Below are 25,716 nucleotides of genomic sequence, written 5' to 3'. Positions count from 1 at the left end.
CGGGCAGTGTTGAAGTGTTCCATTTTCTACTTTTCTGAAGGCATGACTGCTGGGTGCTGTGCTGAGAGATGTCACAAGCAAGGTTTAGTCAAAGGAGGCTTGACAGAGAAGCAGTTGAGGCTGAGATGTAAAGTCTGTCTCCTGCCAACCCCACTTGCAGTGGTTGGTGTCTGAAGGCCTTCAGCAAGGAGGAAGAGTGAGAAGGGATTTGGGGTAGGAGAGCAAACGAGCAGTGGGGCTGCAAAAACCAGCGGGTATGTGGTTGGAGCAGCTCTGGGGCATGGGGTGGAGTGAGTGGGTCGGTGCTGAGGCAGGGCAGGATGTAGGAACAGCTTGGTTTTGGCTGTCTCATGCCCCTGTCATGAAGCATGGGCCTCAACGTCCCAAGCAGGCTGAAGAGAGAGAAGCAGCACCACGGAGCGAGGGCCAGGGTCCTGCTCATCCACTGCTTGCTGGTTGTCCTAATGGAGTCCAGATCCTGACAGCAGGAATGACGGCATGAAAATGAGAAACACCATCAGGCTGATACTGTGCAAATGTGTTCTCCTGGGAGCTCTGAGAGAAAGGAGGTGGCATGGCAGGCTGGAGCGGAGTCTCTCACCGCTGTGCCCCTGCTGCAGATTGTTGACACATGAACAAGGAACCTTGTGCCACTTAGCACAGCCGTTGCAGTGGGAACTGTGTGAAGGCAAATGGTCCGGGTGGGATTTTCCTCCTTGCGTGCAAAACTCTTCTCTCTGTTAGGCAGCCAAGTAGGCTTACAGCTGGCCTTGTCTGGCTGCCAGCATGGAGTAACCGAACACTCCTGCAAGTACTCACTTTTCTTGCTGTCAGCCTCCCTCCTAACTCTCTGATTTGTCATGGGTATCTGGCATTTCACGGGTATTTCCTAAAGTCCAGTGAAGTGTGCGTTGCAGCACGCCTGGGTCTGATCACTGGCATGGGCCCCGAGGGAGGCATCCCTCCCCAAATCATAGTAAATCAAGGACAGAAGGAATAACGTACCTAACTCTGTACTTGACCAAAAATTGTACAGTGATGCTTTTTTGTGTTCCTGGGCATATATGGCAGTAGAAATGTCTTCCTCGCTCACTGAGTGGCGATACACGATTAAGCTCTGTCTGGCACATGCAGTTATCTTCGCGGGCTGCAGGCATTGGCCTGGCCCGGGAGCCCAGCATGAGCAGCTCAAAGTTGGCCGTGCCTGTGTCTGTTCTGGGATAAAACAGTGGCAGCAAAGAACATCTTGCTGACATAAAAATACCTGCTTCGGGTGAGCTGGCTAATGCTGAGAGCAAACAGGCCCTTCTGTTAGAGCTTTGGGCATGACTGAAGGTTTGTTCCTATCTTTGCCTGTGACCGCCCACGTGTAGCAGGTTTCTTTTAAATAGTGTGGGCACTATGACTCGCTTTCCCCATCTGCCTGGGGGAGTTTACAAACCAGCTTATGCTGCAGCCAAAACCAACCATGGTAGTTTCATGACAGGGTCTTGGTTTATATCTCAGCCTTAGCCTGCTGTACAGCACATTTTACCCGGTTGTGGAGACCTGTTTCTGTGCCAAAACACCAGCAGGATGGCCATGGGACAGATGCAACTCCTCTGCACCGTTTCTGCCATTGTAAATGGAGAGGCAGCAAAGGAGCATCTTCTAAAGCATCTGTTGTCTATTTGCAGGTGCTTTTAACCAGGCTTGGTGGGTGACTCTGCTATCACTTGAACTGGGACTTAGATACATCTAAAAATCAGGCCTTGGTCAGCAAGTACCGAGCATTAAAGGGCCTTTGCAAATAGGGCTCATACTCCTAAATCAGCTGAATAACCTTAGTGATGCAGATTTGTCTCCCAGAAGATGGGATTTTTCTTCAAAAACTCAATCGTGTTAGTCTTTAGCCTTAAGACAAAATAGTTGGAGTTTTGGTTAAAACCTTAGTGGCTTCTGTGGAAGTTAACATTAAAACCAAGGCCACGTCGAGACTAGGATAAGCTTTGTGGTTTGTGTGTGTGCTATTGCAGGGCAGCCTTTCAGAGGGGGCAGCAGAACTGAGGTTTCCAGTAAAATTTGTGACATGCTTATAAAGGAATGTGCAGTCAAAATACAGACTGGCTAGTCTGTGCACAGGGGTAGAACAAGTGCTGCAGACATGGGCTGCTCTAGCTACATTTAAACTTAACAGTTAAGCAAAGCAAACACCACTGCATACCAGGCACTTCACTTTTGTATCAGTGCAATACTTCGTTTGATCTCTTCTTTCCCACCTTGCCACAGCCCTGAAGACTCCTATTTCTAATCTCCTGCAGCTTGAATAATTTCTGAATAGAAACACGAGGTTTCTGAAACCTCCAGGAGATTCTGGGACTGGAGAGTGTGCAACTCTCTAAGCAGTGTCTCAATGCTAGTTTGAGCTCTGAAGATGGCATATTGCAGTGGGATTTGCACTGGCTTTTATTTAGCAGTGATGTGAGGCATGATTTAGATAGTTATGCCTGGTTTAGTACTGTGATGAGTTTCTGCAGCAAAGATGAGCACTTTGCAAAGACAAGGGGACAAGAACGCTATGGTGGGAAGGCAGTGGGACATCCCTTAGCTGGGAGGGGGAGGAATAGGAAGGATTCACAGGTGACCTTCTGCCTACTTGGGGTGTGATGTATCTCATGGATTAACTGTGAGAAAATTATGTCTTCTGGGGAGCAGTGTGTATGTCAGCAGGAAATCGGAGTGGGGCTGGAGAAGGTGTGGATGAGGCTGGGGACAGAGTGAGGTGAGCTTTATCCCAGAGGCAACCTAGAGGGGAAGGTAAGGAAAAGGAGGGTTGACTGAAGAGCTGTGGGAAGGGGTTTGCCTGCAAATGAGGCATCTGTTTTACCCTGCAGCAATCTTCTCTGCCTGAGAAATCTCCATCTAAGTATACCTGAAGTAGGGAGATGGAAATGGGAATGAAGGCTCAAGCAGACAGACCGGTCTTATTGCACTCCTCTGGTTTAAGATCTAATGAATATTAGCCCTGTCTTTAAAGCACATAATCATGCACTGATTTTATGACACACCTTTCAGAGCTGGTGTTTTCAGTACTGTTAGCAATAATGCATTTTGGGAGTCAACCTGGGGTTGGAAACCTGGGAATCACTAGGACACAGAGCCCTGTGGCGTACGTGCTTGATGGGATGCAATACTGCTTTCAGTGTGCGACAGCTCACGTAATTGAGGACGCTGCCTTGCAGATTTAACTTTGAATTGCAAATACCATCACGATTCTTCTGTTTTGGGAGACATGTCTGCAAGGCTTAAAAGCTGCTTTTCCGCTTCAGGTTTGAGTGTGGGTGTGAGACAAGGGTAAATATTCAAACCAAATGTAAATTCAGATTGCGGACCATGGGGGCAAACTGGAATTACTGGCCCCAGAGGTGGGGTCTCTCTCAAGGGGAGCTGTGTGTGTGTGTGTTCCCTGCCAGGCTCTCACCTCTGCTTTCACGATACCAAATTATGTGTTCTTGCTTTGGAAGAACCAAGAGGTTTTAAAGCTGCTTTTTCATGAAAGTGAGAAGGGAAACAGTGTGAGGAGGAGAGGAGGGAAGCAGCATTTGGGGGGCTTCATGTGTGATGGGGCTGACTGTTGTGCCATTGCTGCGCAGCCTGGGCAGTACTTCTTCAAAGCATGATTTCTTTTGTGGTTTTCCTGGGGTGCCTGGCAATCACAGCTAGACACAGGGAGACATTTTTCTGATGTTCTTTGTTTAATAGCAGAGGAATTTATTGCAAGTGCGTTTCAAAATAGGGGAGTCCAAGAATCATCTGTCTTGAGTGTTTTAGTGGAAGTGGGGACAGCTCACGGTGGCTGCTTGATTGATAGCTACAGAAGTTTTGTATGGACCTGTGACTGTAGCTTGCTTACAGCTGGCCTTCCTCTGTAAAGGAGGTCACTGATCTAGCTGGCACAAGCCAGCTGTGGCCTGGTGCCTCTGCCTTGGGTAGGGCTGTTCGGCACCGGTGTCGGCACGCTCAGTAGAAGAATTGAGCCCTTGCTGGGCATGGATGCTCCCATCCCATATTGCCTTTGAGAGCAGACCCTACCTGCCAGACTGGTATCAAGAGGTGCTTCTGGTGCTATTGGCTGTCTAAGCTGTGGCTGGACTACACCAAGGAGATGGCATGTCAGTGGCCAGGGAATCTGCCCTGCTGGGGCCAGTCATGTGTGGAGTGGAGCCAGGAGGAAACTTGAGTTGCTCTGAGCAAGCTGCTGGGGAAGTGTTCCTCGGAGCTGGGCACATCGCAGCACCTGGCTTTCCCCTCTCACTGTGCTGACCTGCGTCTTGCCCTGGACTACATGCTGCAAGGGTGCCAGTGGTGGGGAGCTGCCAACTTGGCACTTGAACAGCAGGGCTGACACAACTCATTTAGCAGAGGGATACCGTGTGGTGTGAGAGCCCCCCGCTGCTACTGACTCACTACAGAGCTGGTATTGCCTCCATTAGGGAAGAGCTGAGGACTAGGAGCTGGGATCTGCATGCTCAGCAGAGTATAGTGTGGTCCACAGCCCTGACAGGACGCAGCAGCAGTCCCACAGCAGATGTGGCAAGTGTGACCAGGGAGAGGGCCATTAGGGAATCCTCTTGAGTATTTTTACCTGCTTCTAAATATTGTTCTGGCAGCTAAGAGAGGCAGCCTGCAGCTGGCCAGCCATTGCAGAACAGCAGGGTTTCTCCAGCTCCTAGGTAGCTCCAGCTCAGAAGTTGCAGTACTGGAGCAACAGCTGGACAGCTGCAATGGGCAGGGTTTCTCAGGGACAGAACAGGAGGTAACATATGGGTTTAGAAAAGGTCAAGCACGCTTGTCTGTGGCTGGTTTGAGGTCCTCCCTAGCATTTGTTAGGGGAGAAATACCGAAGTGATGCAAAAATCATGTCTGTAGCAGTGCTTTCAGACCATCTTCCTTCTGGTTCATACCAAAGAAGGTAGTCTTGGCAGAGTCCTTGTAGCATCCTTCTACTTGAACTGAAAGACAGTTGCTTTTTCGGTAGCTTTGTGGGTGTGGATGGCTGTAGTATGCAGATGTGAATAATAAGGCTTGTATGTGTAGCTTTCTCTACCTGTCTGCCAGTTTCCTGCTGATGCTACAGGTCAGCTTCTTCCCATTCATGGAGATTGAAGGTAAACTTCTGGATCCCATCTGTCCCCAAAGCCTAATTAAAACACCTACTCCTAAAACCTCCATCTCAATAGGCTCCATCTAGATGCTATGAATCCCTAAGGAGCTCTCAAGTCTGTGTGCGGTGATTCAAAGCAGAGACAGGAAAGATGGCAGATGTTACGTTTGTGTGCAGCAGCATGTCTCCAAGCTGTAATCACCAGGACATTCGCCATGGTTACACGGATGAGACCTGCTTGGGTTGCAGGACCAGTAAGCCCTCTTACAGTGTTCACTTGCATCCATCATGGATGTCTACTTGGTGAGGGGGAGGGGAAGGGCATGCTAAAAGCAAAAATTGCAAAAACTGCCTTGCCGATGCTTAAGTGTTTTCATTGTTTTCCCTTATTCACAGGAGAACTGCTGAGTCAGCCGAGACCAGAGGGACTGACGGAGATCATCTGTCCCAAGAACGGCAGCGAGCGAGTTAATGTTGCCTTGGTTTACCCCCCAACTCCTACTGTGATCAGCCCTTGTTCCAAGTGAGACCTGAAAGCAGACCCCCATTCCCCTGTCAGTAGACACCAGAAAGCCTACGTAAAACACACCCTCACTAAATATTTTTTCTGGAAGGTAGCAGCCCCACAGCCTGGGGACTGTTCTAATTATTTGTGGATATAGACAGCCTGCTCAAAGGATCAGAGAGGTACAGTAAAATGGGTTGAGGTGTTCCCTGAGCTGTGTTGTGGCAGATGCAAGACATAGTGGGCAGGACAGATTAGGAGATAATACAATCATAGGCAGGTTTAGGTAGGGCAGGACCTCAAGAGGTCTCTGTCCACCCCCTGCTCCAAGCAGGGCCACCCTCACAGCCAGGTGAGGTTGCTTGGGACCTTGCATAGGTGAGGGTTGATGACTGCCAAGGATGGAGGTGCCACCACCTCTCTGGACTCTAGAGTTAACGCTGCCCTCCTGGGGCAGAACTTTTTTCCTTCTGCCCTGTCTGAGTCTTCCTTATTACAGCTTGGCTTTCATTGCCGCAAAGATGCACTGCTGGCTTGTGTTCAACGTGTTCTCCACCAGATCCTAAGCCAGCTGGACCCCAGGCTATGGTGGTACATGGTGTTGTCCTGTTCTAGATGTAGGGCTATGCACTTGTCCTTGTTGAATTTCACAGCACTGTTGTTGGCCCAGTCCTCCAATTTGGTGAGGTCCCTCTGGACAGAAGCCCTGCGTGCCTGTGTATCAATAGCCTATGTGTCCTTCACTCCACAGAGTGGGGATGTGCTTGGAAAACAGAGCTGTGTTGTGGTGGGAACAAATGTGGAACAACACTCATAAAAACAGCCAGTGCCTTGGCTTTTTGATGCATAGGTTTTCTTGCAGAATCATAGAATCATAGAATCATTTAGGTTGGAAAAGACCTTCAAGATCCTCGAGTCCAACCATCAGCCATGCCCACTAAACCATGTTCTGAAGTGAGAACAGAAATGTAGCCATGGCCTGCTCACCTTGGAGTGGTGCAAGGGAATTTGGCAGGCTGCTTAGAGGAGTGAGCCAAGTATCTTGCTGGTGGCTGCTGCTGTGCTGCATATGAATGCCTATTACTTTCACTTCAGTATCTGAAAGTAGCTTTGGATGCTGTTCTCTCTGTTCAGTACCCTCCCACCCCAAAATATGCTCATCCTGCTGGAGAATAGCTTCAGTAATGAGTGGCTGTTGAGCTGTGTGTGAAGGTGAAGTTGGAAGTGCCCACCTGGGGCAGGAAACAAGGTAGCTCCCCTGATCCTGAGCCACAGGTCACCACTGTCTATTCATTTGGTCCTCCTGTGTGCATACTTGGCTCAGCACATTTCTAACCTCAGGTTGCAAGTTTTGTTGTACTGTGCTGTCAGGCTATGCCTGTGCACTTGTCCTCCTGTCCTGCAGCCTGCCTTTCACATCTAACAACTGTGTCCCAGTTTCACAGTCACTCTACCGGCAGGAAACTTGTGTTCTCAAAAAGGCCTGTGTTACTTTTAAAGACCTCACCCTCCCTATTTAGAAGCCTAGTGAAAACTGTGCATGTTAGGTTATTCATCACAACCACTATGAACCCTGCTGCTCGTGCTACATTACTTTTTCTTTATCCTTTCCTCTTCCAGATAAATCGTCAGTGCTGGTGCCAAAGGTTTTCCACCGGGCAGAACATGGCTGATGCTCTGCAGTGCTCCCATCTCTCCAGTTCTGGAGTTGCATGCTGACGGGGATTGATGGGACTTTGGACTCTGAAATGCTGTGGGGCGGGGGCAGCTCCCAGGTGGGGGCCTCATGGCTGGAGTGGACGCAGTCACCTGGAGGTCGGGGATAACAACGAGGCATGAAGCAAAACGATTGCTGCAGATGGCAGGGCCGCCGGCCAGAGGGAAAGCACTGGGGATAGGATTCTGTGGACCCATTGATTGCGTGTTGAAAACCCATTTGGATCTCATGATGAATGTAAAAATGTTCTTGGTACCATTTAATTCAGACCTGCTTGGAGGAAAGTCTCTTGAAATGAGCTGTAGCGGGATTCCCTGGATTTGTTCCTGGACAAGTGAGTTTTGTGGCAGTTGGCCAAGACTTTGTCGGGTAGGGGGTTGATGCTGTGAAGCCTTTAAAATTGCTCCACTGCAAAACAGTTGGCTGTGTCCCACACAGCAGGCTTGGGTGGTGGCTGCAGAGTGGGAGGAGAAGCAGGCTGGGAAATGTTTCCTGCCTTGTGCATTCACATACGCTGTGCCATGAAGTAGTAAGGATGTATTGTAATCATGCAGGGACAGAAGAAGGGCAGTCAGTGTGCCCCTGGCACCTGCCATTTCTTCTTTATCGCTAGCCCCCAGCAGCTCATTGTCTGCCATGTCTGGATGCTCTGGAGTTGCCATTGCAGTACTCCCCATGCATTGTGGCCACTAGAGCAGTAGAAATTTAGATCTGGGTCCTCCTCCTAGCAAAGCCACATAGGCATTTTCGTGCAGAGATCCAGTGAAGCAGCATGTGGCTGTGTTGTACAAACTGGCCCTGATCCACTTGGGCTGACCCTGGCAGCCGTGCTTCGTGAGCAGCCATTCTCCCTGGGCCAGACGTGTGAAAGGGAAGGCTGAGCACTGGCACCACAGTGCTGGTTTCTCTCCTGACTAGGTGGTTTTGAGAACTTCTAAGATGTTGCTGTCAGTTTGTGCCCTACAGCTGAGCCCTGATAACTGGGCTGTATGAGTCCTGCTCCATGCAAATATTTGATTTAGTGTAAATCAAATAGGAGGCAGGCATTTCCAGAGCCAGGATCCCTTCATCAGATGCTGGTGGAGGTCTGAGAGATGAGGGACTTAAAATGCTTGTGTTAATGTACAGCTCTTAACCCTTCAGGCCGTGATGGTAGACCTGGGATGGGTGATACTGGTCAGCAGGCAGTCCCGACCAGGATGCAGGCTGGCAGGGCCTGCAACCAGTGCAAGACAGTGACATGCATCCTGCTGGGACCTGCTGCTGTTGCACAGGTGACATTCCCCCGGCTTCTGGCCCTTCAAATATCAGCCTTGTGTGCAGGGCTGCAAATATCCCCATTGGCAGGAGCTTAACACTGGGAAATGCGGGGCAGAACCCACTCTGGTGGGAGATTGCAGAGGCCTGGTGGAAGAAGTCAAGCCATTGTGCCTCACTTCAGGGGGGAAAGCTGCCAAATAAAAGCTGGCAGCTCCATCAGCTTTGCATCTCTTCAGGATATCATTCCAGCTGGGGGAAGAGCTTGGGCTCAGATTTCATGTGTTGACCTGCCACCTCTGGCAGGCAATGGGCGTTTGAACCTTTCTTATGTCAGTGAGAAGCATTGATTGATTGTGCTTCTGTATTGCTGTAGATAAATTGGGGACTAGAAGTTGCCTGTGGCAGCTGGAGGGAGTGGAAGGGAGGTGAGATCTTTGAACGGTGTCAGGAATAGTGCTGGAAACTCCCTTGTCCTGAGTCTTGCTGCCCATGAGACATGAAGGGCCTTGGTATAGTCAGAACTTATGTTAGAGCATTCCCTACTGTCACCTCCCATGCTGGGCAGCCTTCTCCTCCTCTCTTCTCTGCTACTTACCTCTCTCTTTCTGTTCTCTATAGGAAGAAACTAGCGATTTGTTGCTGTGACGTTGTGTGGAAACCACATTGTAAAGAAACCACAAACCGGAATCCTTTTCCAGCCGGAGGCCTGTTTCCCAGTGCGCCCATCTGGTCTGGGATGCATGAGCATTGGAGGAGTGAGAGGACAGAGCAGACATCTTACAACCTGCTCTTTGGGACCGCAGCCCTCCTGCTGCAGCATGCCACTTCAGCGAGAGCACAGCATTACCTGGCCTTTGGAGGCACTCAGTCTGCTGTGTGCACTGAAGCTGTAATGCCAGGAGTGTGGCAGTATGGAGATCAGTCTAGTTGGGTCTATTTAATATGAAAAGGTGATCGCTCATCCGCCCACTGTTTAGTAACTGGTGTAACTGTGTTTTCATCTGTATTTTTTTAATATGCAAAAGCCATTTAATTTTCTATGCAGTTCAAAAATGTCTCCCCTTTGCAACTGCCAGGTGGGAGATCTGTGCAGGAGAACCAAGCCAAGTGGCTGATAGTCCTTTTGATTTTGGTGTCGCTCTCTTTTAAGGATGCATCCTGGAATCCTCTGCACACAGTGTCCCTTTGCTGAGCTCCTGCCTCTTAGACCCCATTTAACATCCCTGAGCCCCAGGGATGAGGGCCCCGTATTTTTGAAGGATCTGTCATTTTTCATGAGTCCAGCCACAAGGAAAGAGGGCTTGAAGGCAGTGCCCTAAAAGCAGAGATACCTGAGTTCAGAGCATGTATTATATTCCTGTTCTTGTCCCTGCCCGGAGAGTTATTGAACTGCTAGAAATGACTAAGGCCTTTGTGGAGCACCCTGTGGCCTTTAATGAAAGTGTATTGTGAAGAGGGCAGAAAGGACTGGAGCATCAATTGCCTCCCCATGGAGCTGACAGTGAATTTAACCCCTTTGGAATAGGAGGACAATCTCCTGGTACTAGATGTCTACTTCACTCGAGAGGACTGCGCTGGTTTTGCTTATTGGTTTGCAGACCCCTTGCTTGTTGACCAGTTGATTTCCTACTGAAACTGGTGCAGACAGGTTTGGAAGCAGAGCTGGCAAGTTGCTTTGCACTGCAGGACTTTCAGCAGCTGCACATGTCCTGGATTACCTTGTGTTATGCTCTGAAGCGCAACCTGGGATTGAAACCTGCATCCGTCCAAGTGAAACTCCCAGGAGAGCAGCTTTGCCTTCTGCTGGGTCTGCATAATGTGAGAAACTGCGTGTCCCTAAGCAGCAGACAAGTCTGTTGAGGTAGAGTGAGAGGGAGCCCGAAGGGTGATGCTACACATCTAGCTCATCTTGGGGCTTGCAGAGGTACTTGGAGGCCTCTGGCAACTGCAGAGGGTCCTGGGTGATGGGACACCTTTGCTTTAACTGTGCTAAAGGCAAAAAGGTCAGAGAAATGGGATTGTTTCCAACTTGCCACGAGGCCAGGATGTGTTTGACTAGTCTCCTTTCGTGGCAATGCTGGTTTTTCTGCATTCTGTCTCTGCTCTGAGCTTGGGGGATTCAGCTTTAAAGTTAAACAGAAATAGAGATCAGATTGGGATTTAACCTGCCTTGTGGTCTCTCAAATCAGATGGAAGAGACTGGGGGCTGCAGAAGCACGGGTCATCTCCCTTGCAGCATCCCCTATGCTACAGTTCCACAGTGGCTGTGAAAACTCAATAGTGTATTTGGGTGCTGCTTTCCCAGGAACCTAAGATGTGCTTGGCCGTGCTGTAGCACTGGAGCTTGCATGGGGCCCTGTTCTCTTCCCCTTTGTGCCTCTGAGGTAATTAAAGTTTGTCAGAGCAGTAGGGGTTCCTCACTGTGAGAAGACGGTTATAGCTGTGTTAAAGGGAACTGCAAATGGTATTTAGGAGCTCACTAAGTGAGGTGAAAACCCACCGGCTTACTCCTGCAGAGCCAGATCCTGGAGCTCAGCTCCTCCCGCGCCCTTTGGGTGGGATCTTGGGCTGGCATCCTTGGAACGGCAGTGCGGGGAGGTGGAGATGCTGCACTGCAGTAAGCACAAGAAGAGGCAAGCAAGTGGGCCTCAGTGTAGCACTCATCACACACTTCATGGCTCAGTTCATGGACTGTAATTGCAGGTATTCATATAATCTACATCACTGGGCAGGACTCTGCGCACACACACATGCATGCCCAGACGTACACGCACCACACCCACACTTGCCCACACATCCTCGCCAAAACAACTGAAAATAAAAGTGATCTCAATCTCAAGGAGAGGCCTGGCTGTTTGAGTTGTTTCTCCTCTTCCAGGCCTCCTTGGGTCCTGCCTCTGGAAGGGTCTGCGCCTAATTGTAGATCTGGGGTTTTCTGAATCCGGGAGCCAGAGCTTTTAGGAGCTTTTTTAGGAGCTGTTAGCAAATGACTCACAAAATCATCAAGAGATTTGGCACTGAGTGAACCTGAGCATGGAGCCCCTTACTTGGATTAACATCTGTGAACCATTGCCCACTCCACCAAGGCAGGTGATTTCTGCGGAACAGCTTTTCCCTACTGCGTTTGGGGTGTTTTGTGAGGCCAGCTCAGTGGTTCGCATTGGTACCATGTTGTTTGCTTTCTTGTAAGGCTTGGTTCCCTGCAAACCCTGCTCAAGTGCCACATTGTTCAGAGGTGAGGGCAGTTAGACAGATGGCCCTCTGCTTGCCAACATGGGCGTTTGCAGCAGTGCCAGGAGGGAGAATTAAAAGTAGGGAGCAGGTCCCCTCCCACAGAGTTCTGAGCAGCTGTGTGTGACCCCACTTCCATCACCACTCTCATCTGGAGGAAAAGACAAGACAGACCTCTGTGGCAACCGCACCAAACACAGTGATGCTGCGCAGCAGGTCTAGGGGAAGGGATGGCAGCATCTGCGACAAGATGCTGGAGTGAGGCAGGAGGCAAGACTTGAGGGTGGGTGACTGGGCCCCAGCCACAACAGGGTGGATGAGAAAGATGCCAGGCTATTTAGGGGCTGGCAGATGTGGAGGTGTCGGGGTGGTTGCATCAGTCAGGTGGGTGCTACATATATGTTGGCCTCTATCGCTGAGGAACAGGAGGGAAAACTCCGAGGATGTGCCTGGAGTGCGCTCCAGGGCTGTGGGAAGCACCAGTGGAAAACTAACTGACCCATGATGGACAGGGAGGCCTTCTCCCTTTGCCTTCACCTCCTGGCCAAGAAGACCCAGAGGGCTCACACGTGTCTCGTGCCATCCACCCCACCCCACTTGTTGACTGGGGATTTGGGGACGAACATGTGAGGCAACTTCCCTGGGCAGGGAGAGGATGGGGGCCAGCTGAATCGCTCGGGTAGCCAGGATGCGGCTACCCACGGGTGTCCCAGGTCCGTGTTTAGGATGCCCTGTGCAAAGTCAGCCTCGTGAGGAGAGGAACGTGGAAGCATAAATAAGGCGCCCGTCCAGTGCGGTTTTCCCATAACGCGGCCAGAGCTTCCAGAGAGCTGCCGTGACCCGACGCCCAAGAGGCTGCTCCGCAGAAGCTCGGGAGGGCAGACGGCGGGAGCGTGAAGGCAGAGGTGCTGCCGCAGAGGAGCGGGGCCGAGGGCCGGCGGGACCCAGCCGGGGCGGGCAGGGGGCGAGGCAGGCCGGGCACGCGTGGCACACCCCCACGGCAATTCTTTACCCCGGACGGGGAAGGTGGGAGCCGGAGCCGAGGAGCTGCTCGGGTCTCAGCAAGCACAGTGCCGCCGGCGGCCCGGCGAGGGCTAAGGCGGCGGCGGGGCCGCCCCCACCGCCCAGGGGCGGGCCCTGCGCTCTCCCCGCCCCCCGACGGGCCGCCGTCCCCGTCCCCGCCGCCGCGGCCGCCGCCATGGAGGAGCAGAAGGAGAACCGCCCGCAGGCTGCCCCCAAGGAGGCGCCGGCGCCGCCTGCCCCCGCCGCCTGCCCGCCGGTGAGTGCGCTGGGGCGGCGGGAGGCGCCAGGCGGCCCCGCCGGAGCCGGGCGGGCGGTGCTGGCCGCGCCGGGCATGCGCCGGCGCCGCCGGCCCGCCGCTGCTCCCCCCCGCGCATGCGCAGAGGTCTGCCCGGTGGCTGCGCTGCTCGGGCCCGGCCTCGCCCCGGCCCTTCGGTGGTTCCCGGGGCCTAGCGCGGCCTGCCCGGGCGGGCCGAGTGCCGCGTTACCCAGGGGGGTGTCTCCGGTGCCACGGGCCCTTCCGTCTGCGCCCGAGGCCAGGGAGGCCCCGGCGGCTGTGGTGGTGGTGGTGGCGGCGGGCCCGGGGGAGGCCGGCCCTGCCGTGTGCTTGGCCCACAAAGGCTGCGAGTAACCGTTCAGAGTCGAAGTGCCGTTAGTTCTTCCTCTTAAAGTATTGTTTTATTCATTTTGCACAGCATTGGACATCTGTCTGTCCGTGTGTCTCAGGTAGTGGAGATTCTCGTTAATTAAGGTACTGCCAGTCAAGGTTTTGCCAGCTCTTACTGGAGAACTAACTCTGTGGAAAGTGGGACACGCCTTCAGGTTTTGTCTCTTAGAGCTACTCTTTGGCATGACTTCAGACACGTGCGTTAGTATCCCTTTATTCTGTCTGCTTCAGTATTGATTTTCTTAGCCGTCTGTAGGATAGTTCACTCGGTTTGATCACGAGTGCAACAGTGTGACGCTTTGTTGCATTTTGGTGCCAAAATGATGTGAAAATTTTAATGCTCTACCTTCTTGTTGCGACCTTTTTAAACAACCTTCGGATTTCTCTTTCTTCTAGGGTAGGCAGCACTGTAGGATCAGTGATCAAGAAACTAATGGGAAAAACTCGACTGCCAGTTCGAATGACTTCAGTGATCCGATTTACAAAGAAATTGCTATAACCAATGGTTGTATCAACAGAATGACCAGAGATGAGCTCAGAAGTAAACTTGCAGAATTCAAGCTTGAAACCAGGTTAGGTTGATTTGTAAACCTTTTGATTTATCTTTGAGAGTGGTAGAGCCATAAGGGATGATTATTTTAAATTTTAAAAGCACACCACAAAGTGAAAAGCAGACACGCCACCAAATGCCAGTTGTTTTATGTGCAATCTTGATGCAGCTTTTGTTACAGGATTAGTGCATGTGATACTGCTTAACGTGTTATCAGAAATGTGTGCTGTCTCAACTGGTAACACAAACAAAAGAATATGTAACTGTAGGGTACTTCTCAACACTTTGTTGGTCAAGGGGGAAAGAAGAACTGCAAGGGTTCTTGGTGGTTTTGCAGACCTTCAACATATAGAAACTCGCTTCAGAACACACGTATTGTTATTTACTGTAGCCAGTACAGATCTAATCTTGGCTAGAACCTCTGTGGTGATAGGGCTTGGAATTTAATCAATGCAGAGGACAGGTTTCTTTAGATGGAGAGTTTGCTAATCTGAATAGATGAGATGATAGAATAATGTGAGTAGGTGAATGTGTTATAAACTGGGTTTGTGCTCACTGAGGAGGCGGAAAGGGCTGGGAATATAGAGAGTGGTTCCTGCTCTGTCGGAAATGACCTGCAAGACCCTTTGATACTGCTGTGGCCTGACAAATCTGATATGTTGAGAAGAAGGTCAGCTGGGAAAAACAAAGTGTATTGTTTCTATTGGCAGTAGTAATTGGGAAGCAGTGGTGGTGGTGGGTAGTTGGCAAAGTAAGAAGCTACTGCTCTGGAGGAAGAGGGAATATGAAAGGTGCGAAGGAGTCTGAAAGGAGAAGTCTAGCTTTCTAGAGGAGAAGATGACTGTAGGGGAGAGGATGTTCAGAGGAAAAAAAACCAGAAGGAACAGAGATTCATTTGAACAGAATAAAAGAAAAAAGATATTGTGTGGGTGGGAAGTGCAGCCTGCCACCTCCACCCTGTCTGTCTGCAGATGTTCTGGCTGCATAGATTTTTTCATTCCTCCTTTGGTTAAATGAATTTAGCTTCTCGGGAGGAAAAATTTTTATCATTACCTGATAAAATTTTTGGTAAAACAGTTTAGATTTGTACAGCTATTCAGCAGTTATTCTGATTTAAAAATAAAAAGCAGAATTCAAATAGTAAATTATGTTTGTGGTTTCCTCCTAGGTTATTAATTTTCTGTTTGTGCTTTTTATTCAGTTGTAAAGGCAGAAAGCTTTAAACTTTTCTTTTAGCTAAGCTAGACTTCTTTTGTTTGATATATTCAATTAAGTTGGTCAGCATATGTCTTGCATGCAAACAAACAGTGCATCACCTCTAATGTAGTGAATTGAGCAGCTTGCCACACACCATCCTTTCCCTTAGGGTTATTTTGATAGCAGATAATCTCCTCCTTCAACCTCTTTTATAGGTGTGATGAAGAAAAAGGTAATTTTCCACTCCAACAGCTCCCATACTGTCTCAACTTTGAATGAATTGGTCATTGAATTAAACTAGATTAATAAACCAGAGTGAAAAAGAGTTATCTGTGTTTGTAGAAGCAGCTGATGTTCTCAAATGCAGGTTTAGTAGTCTGACTCCAGTTTTTCCCTTGTGGATCAGTGGGCTGCTTTTCTGATAAGCTACAAGTAGCTCTTACAGCTTCTGCGATTTCATTTGCAATGTGTAATTTTAAAAATAATGTCCTTCGGAGAGTAAATTATGCTTGTTTATTCAGCTCTGGTTTGGTACGTGGCAGTTCTGGCACCTGCACTTGCATATTATGTTTGTATTAAAAAGATGCAGTAAGTAACTTTAATCGCTTGCCACTGTGAACTTACGTGTTAGCCACAAACCTCCTGAAAAGTAGGATCTTGACCAGGAAGTTCTTCTGACAACTGAAATCTCGAGTACTTTATTTTTATCAAGTTACTCGAGGTCAATTTTAAATATAAATTGAGACGAATTTTAAATGTGAGCATTTTAGCTGGATTCTGCATTATCTGTGCCACTGATGCAGAAATACCTCAGGCATCAGTCGCTTCAGGCAGAGGGCACTGAAGTATGGGTGAAGCAGTACTGCTTCCAGGGCCAGAGATCATCTAGGAGCAATCTGCAAAGACTTGGGCTTTGCAAAGGCTCCGGCTACTGGGTCTTGCTGAACTGGAGGTGACTGCAGAGTGTCTCTGCGCTGCACTTCCCAGCCCATACCCAAATACTGATATTATCTAGCTGTGTTAGTTGTCGGGGGCTATTGCAGCCTTTGCATTATCCCAGATAATGGAGCGTTAACTGTATGATAAAGTTGAATGCAGACTTCTTAAGTGCTGGTGTTCAAAATGAGGTTAATAAATGATGAACTTTCAAATGTTAAATATAGCTTCAGTTCTACAATGGTGAAATTATTAATTAAATGAGAGTGTGATCTTTGTCACTTTCCCTACCTCTTTAGAGGAGTGAAAGATGTGCTGAAAAAGAGACTGAAAAACTATTACAAGAAACAGAAGCTGATGCAGAAGGAACCCATTAATGGAGACAGCTACTATGACTACATCTGTGTTGTTGACTTTGAAGCAACATGTGAAGAAGGAAACCCACCTGAATTCATACATGAAATAATTGAGTTTCCTATTGTCTTACTAAACACGCATACCCTGGAAATAGTAAGTCATCTAATTACTGTGTCAGTATGCTGTACTTCAATGTAACTTCCTTGCTTCACAAGGTCTTAGATTAGTTTTTAGGTAGATGTTGAACTTCATTAAAAATACCTTTTTTTTTTTTTTTTTTTTTTTTTTTCTTCCCATAAAGACCTATCCTCTGTGCCTGTTGCATACAAACAAAACTTTATTCTTAAAGCATTTGGAATAGATCATGCTCCTGCTGTTGACTCCCTCTACTGATATGAGGGACTTTCAGTTTCTCAGTCATCCTCCCCTGTGTCTTTCCCTGCTTTAAGATCCACAAAGCTATTTCTAGGACTCCAGGGCTTTGTCATAAGCAAGAATTAGAAAATTCTGTGGTCCTGTGTGAGGCAATCTAGAAGAGACTAATGCAGAGATCTAGAAAGTGGAGTTGAGTGAACTCTGCTTCTTGGCAGGCTAGACTAATTCCACAGTGCACCCGACAGATTGACAGGTGTGTAACCTGATTTTAGGTAGGCATTTGGCAGTGTCAAGTCCTCTGTTCCAGTACAGCTTTCTTTTAGGAAAAACTACTTGCTGTCTAACTGAAACTGAGTGACTCAGAGAAACGGAGGAAGTGCATGCACCTCTGACTAATGGTTCGTTTATCAAGAACTTCTAAGAGGAGGATGATTTCCAGTAATCACTGTGATGCTGCATTAGCGTGTAGCTGCATGTATGACTAACAAGAGAGGATTGTGCAGATACCAAGATTGTTTTATTACCTTTAGAGTAGGAAGAAACAGCGTGGGTTTTTCCTCTGTCCAAAAGGGTTTGTATAGCAGCAGGGATTTGGGGATTTCTTTTTTCCATGAAACTTGCATGTAGTCTTCATTCTTGTACTGCTCAGTTTCCTAGAGTGAGGTCATCGTGTGTATCTCTGGCTGCCATCCAGAGGTGTATGACTTGCATGCAGCCTCTGAGATGTGTAGCCAGTTGCCTGCCTTGAATTACAGGTGAGCTTTTAGAGATACCACCTGAAAAACATCAGGCTTTGCTCATGCCTCACCTTTTTTTTTCCGTATTCATGCTCTCATTTTCCCAAATCCTCCCCTTTATTGCAGTCTGTCCTCCCCCCCTCTTACATCCACATCCTTGCTCTTTGGTGCCTACTGGCTGAGAGAAAGGACATGTTCTGGTTGGAAAGCCATCCATCTGTCCCACTGGGAATCTCATGATGGCCAGTCAGGACGCTCATACTGGCTGGGGAGGTACACACTCCTTTTTGCCTCCAGCAGGACAAGTAGCCGCTATTGCCTTTCAGCTATAGGCAAGCCAAAGAAGTTGCTACAGTGTGCTGCTGCTGTTTGATTCTCTTATTACAGGAGGATACCTTTCAGCAATACGTAAAGCCAGAGATCAATCCCAAGCTTTCAAACTTCTGCATCAATCTGACAGGAATCACCCAGGTAATTTGCACTTTTGTTTCTTCTGGAAAAAATATGAAAAAAAGAGATGTGGTGTTGATGTCTTCAGAGTCATAATTTTCATGGTAATTTTTCTGTAAGGCTTATTCTCTTAATCCTTGTGTTTTCCCTCTTTCCCAGTTATGACAGAACTGACTTCGCTAAGTTGGTCATTTAGGTGTTTGTAAGGGGCTGTAGGGAAAAACATTCATTTCGTAATCCATGTGTAGAAGATCTTTAGCAGAGGAGAGCCCCTTCTGAATTGCATCAGTTCCTCTTCTAAGATTTTTATTCTAAAGGGTTTATAGTCCTACGATGACAATGGCTTGTGATCAAGTGACTTGAGCAGGAGCCTGGGAAGCAAGCTCAAAGGTTTTAATCCATGTTCAACAGCTGACTAACCTTGTTACCTTTATAGATGCCATTTGGAGGTTGGCTCTTTTAGTGGTGCTTTTGTGGTGGTTTTTTTTTCAGTTTGGAAAAATCCATCCAATTGTCTGCTTAACATGTAATCTGTTTCTAAAGATTTTTGTGAAGCCAACTTAGTGAGTGCCTATATACCAATATAATTCTTACACTTCATGCTGGTTTTTTTTCTGATAAAATGTTCCTCACTTTTGTTTTTTTGGTTCTCTTAGGACATTGTTGATAAAGCTGATACATTTCCTCAAGTTCTGCAGAACGTCATAGAATGGATGAGACAGCGAGAACTGGGAACAAAGTATAGCTATTCCATGTTGACAGATGGGTATGTCCTTATGCAACCTTCAGCACAATCTAAAACTGCAAAACAATGTTTAATCTTTGTGAGAGTATTGCTAAAGGCAGATCATGACACTTCCGTTTTGCCATTGTATTATAATTTTAGCTTTCGGGAAAATCAGAAAAGCGGAACTAAACAGTTTGAAATTAAGCTTAAATCCATTAGATGGCACTGTTTCTTTCCTAGCTTGCTTTATGCAACTAAATGATGTTGAATAGACTTTTGTCCTTTTTTGTTGTTGTAATTCTCTGTTTACATCTGGCTTTCATATAGCACATAATACCTGAAAATAATGTTGTTCAATTTCAGTTCTAAGCAACTCCCATGCTCTCCTGAATCCGAGGTTTCAGAGACCTGTGGTGGTTGTGTTGTATCCTATGTGTGTTAGTGTTACTGTTAATACGTCCCGCATGTTTCGACAGAAAGCAATAATGGATTATGCTGTTTATCGAACAAGGAGGAATGGCTAGCACAGAAGGCTCTCTGCTTTGGCTTAGAGGACTGTGAGTCTGGTGGGTCCCAGCTCTGACAAGCTTTCTGTGTGAGGGGTTGACTAGTCCTTGAACTGCCACCTGAACTTGCTCTGTCCCAAAGGCTGGGTGGAAAATCAAGTCTCGTAATGACTGCAAAGTGAACAGATCTTGAGATCTAGATATATCTGTGATGCAATACTGTTCTTGTGATCTTAGCTTTGTTATATGATGAAAGATACTGTTGGAGCCTTATCTTATATAGCACTGTCCAGAGAATTTTTCTGTAGGTGATGCTTGCTTTTTAGCTGTGAAACATTACTTTTCTGTTAACGTCTGCTTTTCTCCTTCTCTTGGAATGAGGGATTTAAGTAGGACAGGGAGTTTTTAACATTAGCCGTGTTGAAGTGAATGATGCATTTTCATGTTGCTGTGCCTGTTTGCCTGGAGTAGGTCTTCGGCTGTTCTGGATTAAAAAGGCAGTCCTGTGCTGCTCTGTTACAATGACTGTGTTGAACCAAAGAGAGATGAACCCCGAAACAAAAATAGAGTTTATGAAAAGAGTGTGTGGGATCTTAGTATGACTTCCTAACACTTCTGTTAAGTAAAACACAGATAAATATTCTAGTCTATAATATGAGTGGTTTGAAAAATAATGTATCATAGGAGATGAATGGATACACAACAAAAGCTTTTTTAACTAACCCAACTTAGCAAGTGGGAAAATTTTTTTGGCCATGAGACTTTTTTTCTCAAAATTCCTGACGACTTGGACAATGACTATAAATCACAGCTCTTTTCTGGTGAAGAACCTGTAACATTGAAGTGTGGTTGTATCCAGTGTGAACAGTGAAGCCATTTAGAAGCTGTCACACAAGACTTGAAGTGTACAGTTTAGATCCATGTACACCTTAAAAATAAGGAGTTAAAATAATGTCAATCCAATTAATTTAAGGAACTGTGGTAAATACTGCTATTTGGCTAATTTTTTTACCTATGATTAGGTTTCTGTCTTTGGAAGCAACAGTGAATTAAAAGAAGAAAATGCTAAAGCAAAACTGGTGCAAGACTGGTTATATTACTGGGCCTAGAATGTGTCTGGAATTCCCCTGCAGGGGAATCCCCTCAGTGAAATTCCTCCAGGAAAATAGGTGCAGTGAAATCTCTGTCATGTATGTGAGATTGTGTAGACAGCTGCAAGAGAGGGGAAAAAAAGCTTTATTTTAGCTTGAAGCTTACAAACTTTTTGGGTGGTTCCCTTTAGGAAGGCAGACTAGAAGTGCATAGGGTTATAGTTTCATCTTCTTTCCATAAAAGCCTGGTTCTAAAATTGAGTGCAGTCTTGTTTCAGTAACCTACGTTAAGTAGAGATGCATGCGTACCCAAGTGATCAGGAAAATTTAAGGTGTCGCTTGCTTCCCCAAAGGCTGTGTAAGTGTCTAGTTTATTGGTGGGTTTTGGAGTAGATGTGGTAGGTGGAGAAGTTGGCGTGCTATTTTTTATTTTAACCTTCCTGGACCTGAAACCATCCTAGTGAAAATCTTGCTCATGTCATTATTTGTTTTCCCCATGATTAACAAATTCATATTAAAAAATTCTTTACCTTGACTGTAGCAAAAGAGCTTTTCCTAAACTGTTTTCCTTCTACTGATCACCAAAGAAAAGTCAGCTGTTTGTGCTACAGCTGTGCAATATATAGAATGCAGGGATCTGAATTATGTATTATAATGTTTTTCTCTTTTCTGTTTTGACTTTTTAAGGTCTTGGGATATGAGTAAATTTTTGAACATCCAGTGCCGTATTAGCCGTATCAAGTACCCTTCTTTTGCCAAAAAGTGGATCAATATTCGAAAATCGTATGGGAACTTCTATAAGGTTTGTACAAATTGTTGTTTCTCTTCCGGGAAAATCTGGTTTAAAAGTCTAGAATGTCCTGTTGTGCTTGTCATCTTTACTTATGTAGTATAAAATTATAGTACTCAAACTAGTTCCCTGGGGCCTGATTTTCAAATGTGCTTCATGCCCAGATCTCACTTCACTAATTGAAGATCGTATCATCTACTGCATTTTGATTTTAATCTTGTTTTTAAGAATCAGGAGATGCTCCATGAAGGATTGTCTAAAAATGTCATACCGGTGCTCTTAGATCAAGTGTGTCTTGAAGTAGTTCAGCTGAAAAGACTCTGTATTGATTTTTCAATTATTTTTCCCTGTTTTCATGTAATACACTACAAAACCAATTTGCACCAGTACCCTCGGATATCTCCACTTTTGACAGTGTAATGGGGACAGAGAAAGATTAGGACATATCTACAGTGGAATCAAATTGTCAAGAGAAAAGTAATACCAAGTTCAGTGCTGGACCTTATTGCTGCTTTCTTTCACTGTCAGATTACCATAAAATGGGTTACTGGAGATCTAGCAAATTCCTAGCCTGTCTACACTAAACCATTTGTTTGAATGTGATTTCAGCCTAGCTGACAATCTTCTCTTGAAGGGCTTTTTCATACTAAATGTAACCTCTAGGAAAAAAGAAGTTGTTAACATTTAATAAGAAAAGAGCCTTACTTTGGGCTGGGCGAATATTACAGGGTTACTCCACTTCTCCCTCTATTATTGTGCCTTCTCTGCATGACCGTTTCTGTTGGAAACACGCTAGAGCACCGAACAGTCTTGTTAGTCCTATCAGCTTTAACCTAGACATACCTTCTTTTTCCTTCTCTGTTGAGCAGTGAGTGCTTTTTCATCAAAGGCAATGAAGACTATAACTTAGAAGGAATCACTTTCTTTTTACTTTTTGTAATTTTTTTTTTAAATAAATGCAAACACTTGTAGCATTTTATAGTTGTTCAGCGCTTCTGTTTAGCTATTCTGTGCTGTTGTTGAATCTGTTGTTAAGTAGTAGTAATAGATAAAATGAATGACAAGGAATGTATTGTAACTTTCCTGTGGAATATCTCACAACCTGCAGGTATGTCTCTCCTGCCCAGTTTGTGGGTGTTACTATTGGAGTTGCATATGGCCAGGTTTTGGCAACTGTGTTGTCGCCATGCTGCCTAGCTATTAAATCCAGTAGCATGGTGCAATATCCTGGAACTTGTCATGTCCTGTGTTCCCCCACCCCAACTATCACCACCAAGAGAGCAAACTAAAGTTTTCCTTTAAAGTTACCCTTTTGTTTTTCTTTGACCTTTTCAAAGAACAAATGTATATTTAGTAGTTAATCAAGAGAGGACTTGAGGCTTTTGCTGGTGTAGCACTTTGCATGGGTCAGTTAAGCTTCCTTGTCTGTTCATGCTGTTGGTCATCCATGTAAACATCAGCTGCTATAGGTGTTGCTTCTCTGTTCCTGTGGTATTTGGAGGTGTTCAGAAGCTTGATGTCAGTGAGAATCAGGAGTCTGGTGCTTCTTTATTTGCTTAGCATTTAAAAGGAAAAAAAAAAAAATCTGATTCCCTCTGCAGTACCACTTTGGGTGGTAATTCCTTTTTTATAAGGCTTGTTAAACCTAGCTAGGCCATGGCTTCCACTGTTGCCAGCACTGGTACATCTTGAGCTGGTGCTGGTAATGGCGAGAGGCTCTTGACGTTATCCTGAGTCTAGACAAGCTCCAGTTGACTATGTCTCTTCTGTAAAAATGAGAGTGTCTGTCTCACCAAGGTACTTTGAAGTTACATTGTTAGTGATCTGACAAAAGGCAACATGAAAGTAGTATGTGACTTAAGTAGACTTAAAATCTGCATGTTTCTACTGCACTGTGTTAGATTAAAAAGACTTGGTACAGAACCTAATTCTTGAATGTGGTTCACTTTCTCCATCAGGTTCCTAGGAACCAGACCAAGCTGACAATCATGCTTGAAAAGCTGGGCATGAATTATGATGGGAGACCTCACAGTGGACTTGATGATTCTAAAAACATTGCAAGGATAGCTATAAGAATGCTGCAGGATGGCTGTGAACTGCGGGTGAATGAGAGAATGCATGCTGGACAGCTTATGACAGTCTCCTCCTCGGTCCCCTTAGAGGGAGCCCCTGCTCCACAGATGCCCCGCTACAGAAACTAGCAGTTCGGGGTTCTGCCTTAGGAACTGCTCTCAGATACCCGCTAAAGACTGTTAAGACCTTATTAAACGGCCACCTCTGCCAACCTGTCTGCAATGCAGAATCTGAAAGCACCTTAACTAATCATCTCTGTTGAAATAAAGAGGAGTATGGAAGCTCTTTGCTCTTTGAAGCCTGTGTTACAGCATATTTTTTATACTGATGATTTTTTGTTGTTGTTTGCAACTTTTCTAGCAGTAAGGTTGATATGCAGAATCTAGGCAAAGTGTTAAGCTTTTAAGAACATGTAATTTAAACACATGCAAAGGTTGATTGAGCCTGTGTGCTGCTGTTCCACCCCAGCCTGTGGGTGGTACTTATTCACTATGCCATACTCTAATGATATCTAGCACCTGATTATTCATTGCACACAAATAAGACATTGCTGGGAGAACTGAAATAGCAAGTGGTCGGGCTGGCCTTTCCTGATAAGGCACTCTTCTAAGGGTTCCTGCTGGTAATTTTTTTTTTTTTTTTTTTTTACAAAGTCTAGGAGAAATGGGAGCACATTCATAATTTCTAAAGCAGCAGAGAAGTACTGTGTTGTTTGGGGTTGTTTGTTTTTTTTTTTTTTTTCTTTAAGGGATGTGTTTGTCCTCATCAAATGGAAGAGCTGTGTATTGAATAAAAATTCCATTAATGCAGTATGATAGTAATTTTTTTTAACCTGTATTTAGAAGAGAAGGTTCTTCAGATTTTCACTTTGAGAATCATATCTCCTATTCCTGCTACACTCATAGCTGCACTTCATTTAACGTTGCTTTTAGATACTGTCAGCCATTTGGACTTAAAAAATGAGTGAAGTAAAAATAAGTTCAAAACATGCCAGATCATCAAAATTTTGTGCTGTGTGGTTATTCCATAAAACAAAACATGAAGCTTCTAGTTCATAGTTAAAGACATGCTCAACTATTTTTGGTACCTTTCCCTACCTCTGCCACCATGAAGCTATGCCTTTGTCTCAAAATCTAACATTGGAAGATTAATATGATTTTATTAGTAAAGGCCACATCTAATTATTAACAACTTCTGCTTTCTTCCTAGGCCCCAGGTAAGTTGATATTCAAAAGAGGCCAAAGTGCTAATTTGCTTTGTCTCCATGGGTGGTTATGAAGTACAACATTAATGTGATCAGCTTTGTATTAGAATGGCTTGTTCTGAAAAGCAGAATGATTTATTTTGGTTGCTCTTAGTCAAAAAAAGTTAGTTCGGTATTGCTGTATTATAATTCATTCATTCTTTCTGCCACTTATATTCAGGAAACAAAATACCAATTCATAATAAAGCTTTGTTCACGATATTCACTGCTTGACTAATCAAACTCCTCCCAGCTCCCCTTGCTCTTCTGACTGTTAAAGCGGATCAATGGAAATGTGAAAAATTTATTTTAAATTCATGTAAGAGAGAGAATTATTGGTTAATTCTTTGTTGCTTCACATGTAGGAAGGAAGCAGTTTTCTTTCCAGAGTCACAGATTTGGACAGCTACAACTGCTTTAGAATGATGTTCATTTTTTTTCTGAAAGTAAATACTTGTTCTACTTGTAGAGTTTTGTTGAACCTTACAGTTTCCTGTCTTTCTGTAGCAATATTTGATGTATTTTCAGAAGGGTAAAATCCAAATTTCTGATATGCTTACTCTGAAAATACCATTTATTTGTCAGCCCATATTTTGTACAAATTGTTAATTATATTTCACTGTAGCGACCATAGTATCCTCTTTTCTGAAGAACCATGGTAATTTACTACTTTTGTCTCTGAGATACTGTGGTGCAGGTTTCTATGATAAAATTGAGTCTAGCTCAGCAGATGTCCCCTTGGGGTGCTGGCAGTATCACAGACTTTGTCACTAGTCTTTTATTTACAGGTCTGTAACCACGCTCATAGGCCAATGAAAAACTTTATTTGTTACAGATTATACTACAGGTTTCGTAAGCGAAGAGCTGTTGTAATTTTACATAATTTATTTTAAGTACAGAGTTGTTTATTTTTGTTAAAAAACTTCAGAGAGATACTTTGAGATAAGGGTTAAATAATAATTGTTTTCTGTTTACTGCTTGAGTAGGTTGGGTTTTTTTATCAGTGAGTTGCAGAAACCAGTAGAATCATTCTGGATACTATGTTATCTAAGTTGGATTAATGTCAAATTGGAAGCTGTAACTATTTTCACAGAATGTTCGTTTCTGTGATTTTGAGATGAAGTGAATTTTATCAATGTTT

The 25,716-nt window shown here is 45.7% G+C and overlaps 2 protein-coding genes across 7 annotated transcripts in view; both read left to right on the top strand.

The window, feature by feature from the left end:
• The window catches only part of MFHAS1 (malignant fibrous histiocytoma amplified sequence 1), a 35,418-nt gene extending 23,954 nt beyond the window's left edge, over positions 1-11,464 (top strand). The window contains 3 exon segments of the mRNA XM_030019740.2: positions 5,540-5,666; positions 7,269-7,699; positions 9,244-11,464. Of these exon segments, the coding sequence (XP_029875600.2) occupies positions 5,540-5,666; positions 7,269-7,272 (131 nt within the window). The 3' untranslated portion in view covers positions 7,273-7,699; positions 9,244-11,464.
• A 1,530-nt stretch (positions 11,465-12,994) lies between these two features.
• On the top strand, positions 12,995-24,141 carry ERI1 (exoribonuclease 1). 6 transcript variants are annotated; one of them, XM_030019769.2, is made up of 7 exons: positions 12,995-13,135; positions 13,940-14,115; positions 16,526-16,736; positions 18,083-18,166; positions 18,802-18,911; positions 21,157-21,271; positions 23,218-24,141. In XM_030019769.2, exons 1-7 carry the CDS (start codon positions 13,055-13,057, stop codon positions 23,458-23,460), a joined length of 1,020 nt encoding a protein of 339 aa, XP_029875629.1. In that variant the 5' UTR covers positions 12,995-13,054; the 3' UTR covers positions 23,461-24,141. The 6 variants fall into 6 exon arrangements, with proteins under 6 accessions (XP_029875629.1, XP_029875667.1, XP_029875657.1 ...); XM_030019807.2 differs by having other exon boundaries at positions 13,003-13,135; positions 13,945-14,115; XM_030019797.2 differs by lacking the exon at positions 12,995-13,135 and adding an exon at positions 13,301-13,627.
• Positions 24,142-25,716: the final 1,575 nt, after the last annotated feature.

The sequence above is a fragment of the Aquila chrysaetos genome, chromosome 1 (genome assembly GCF_900496995.4).
Source record: "Aquila chrysaetos chrysaetos chromosome 1, bAquChr1.4, whole genome shotgun sequence".
NCBI lineage: Eukaryota > Metazoa > Chordata > Aves > Accipitriformes > Accipitridae > Aquila > Aquila chrysaetos.
The sequence above is the reverse complement of the archived record's forward strand: the minus strand, read 5'-3'. Positions and strand labels throughout refer to the sequence as shown.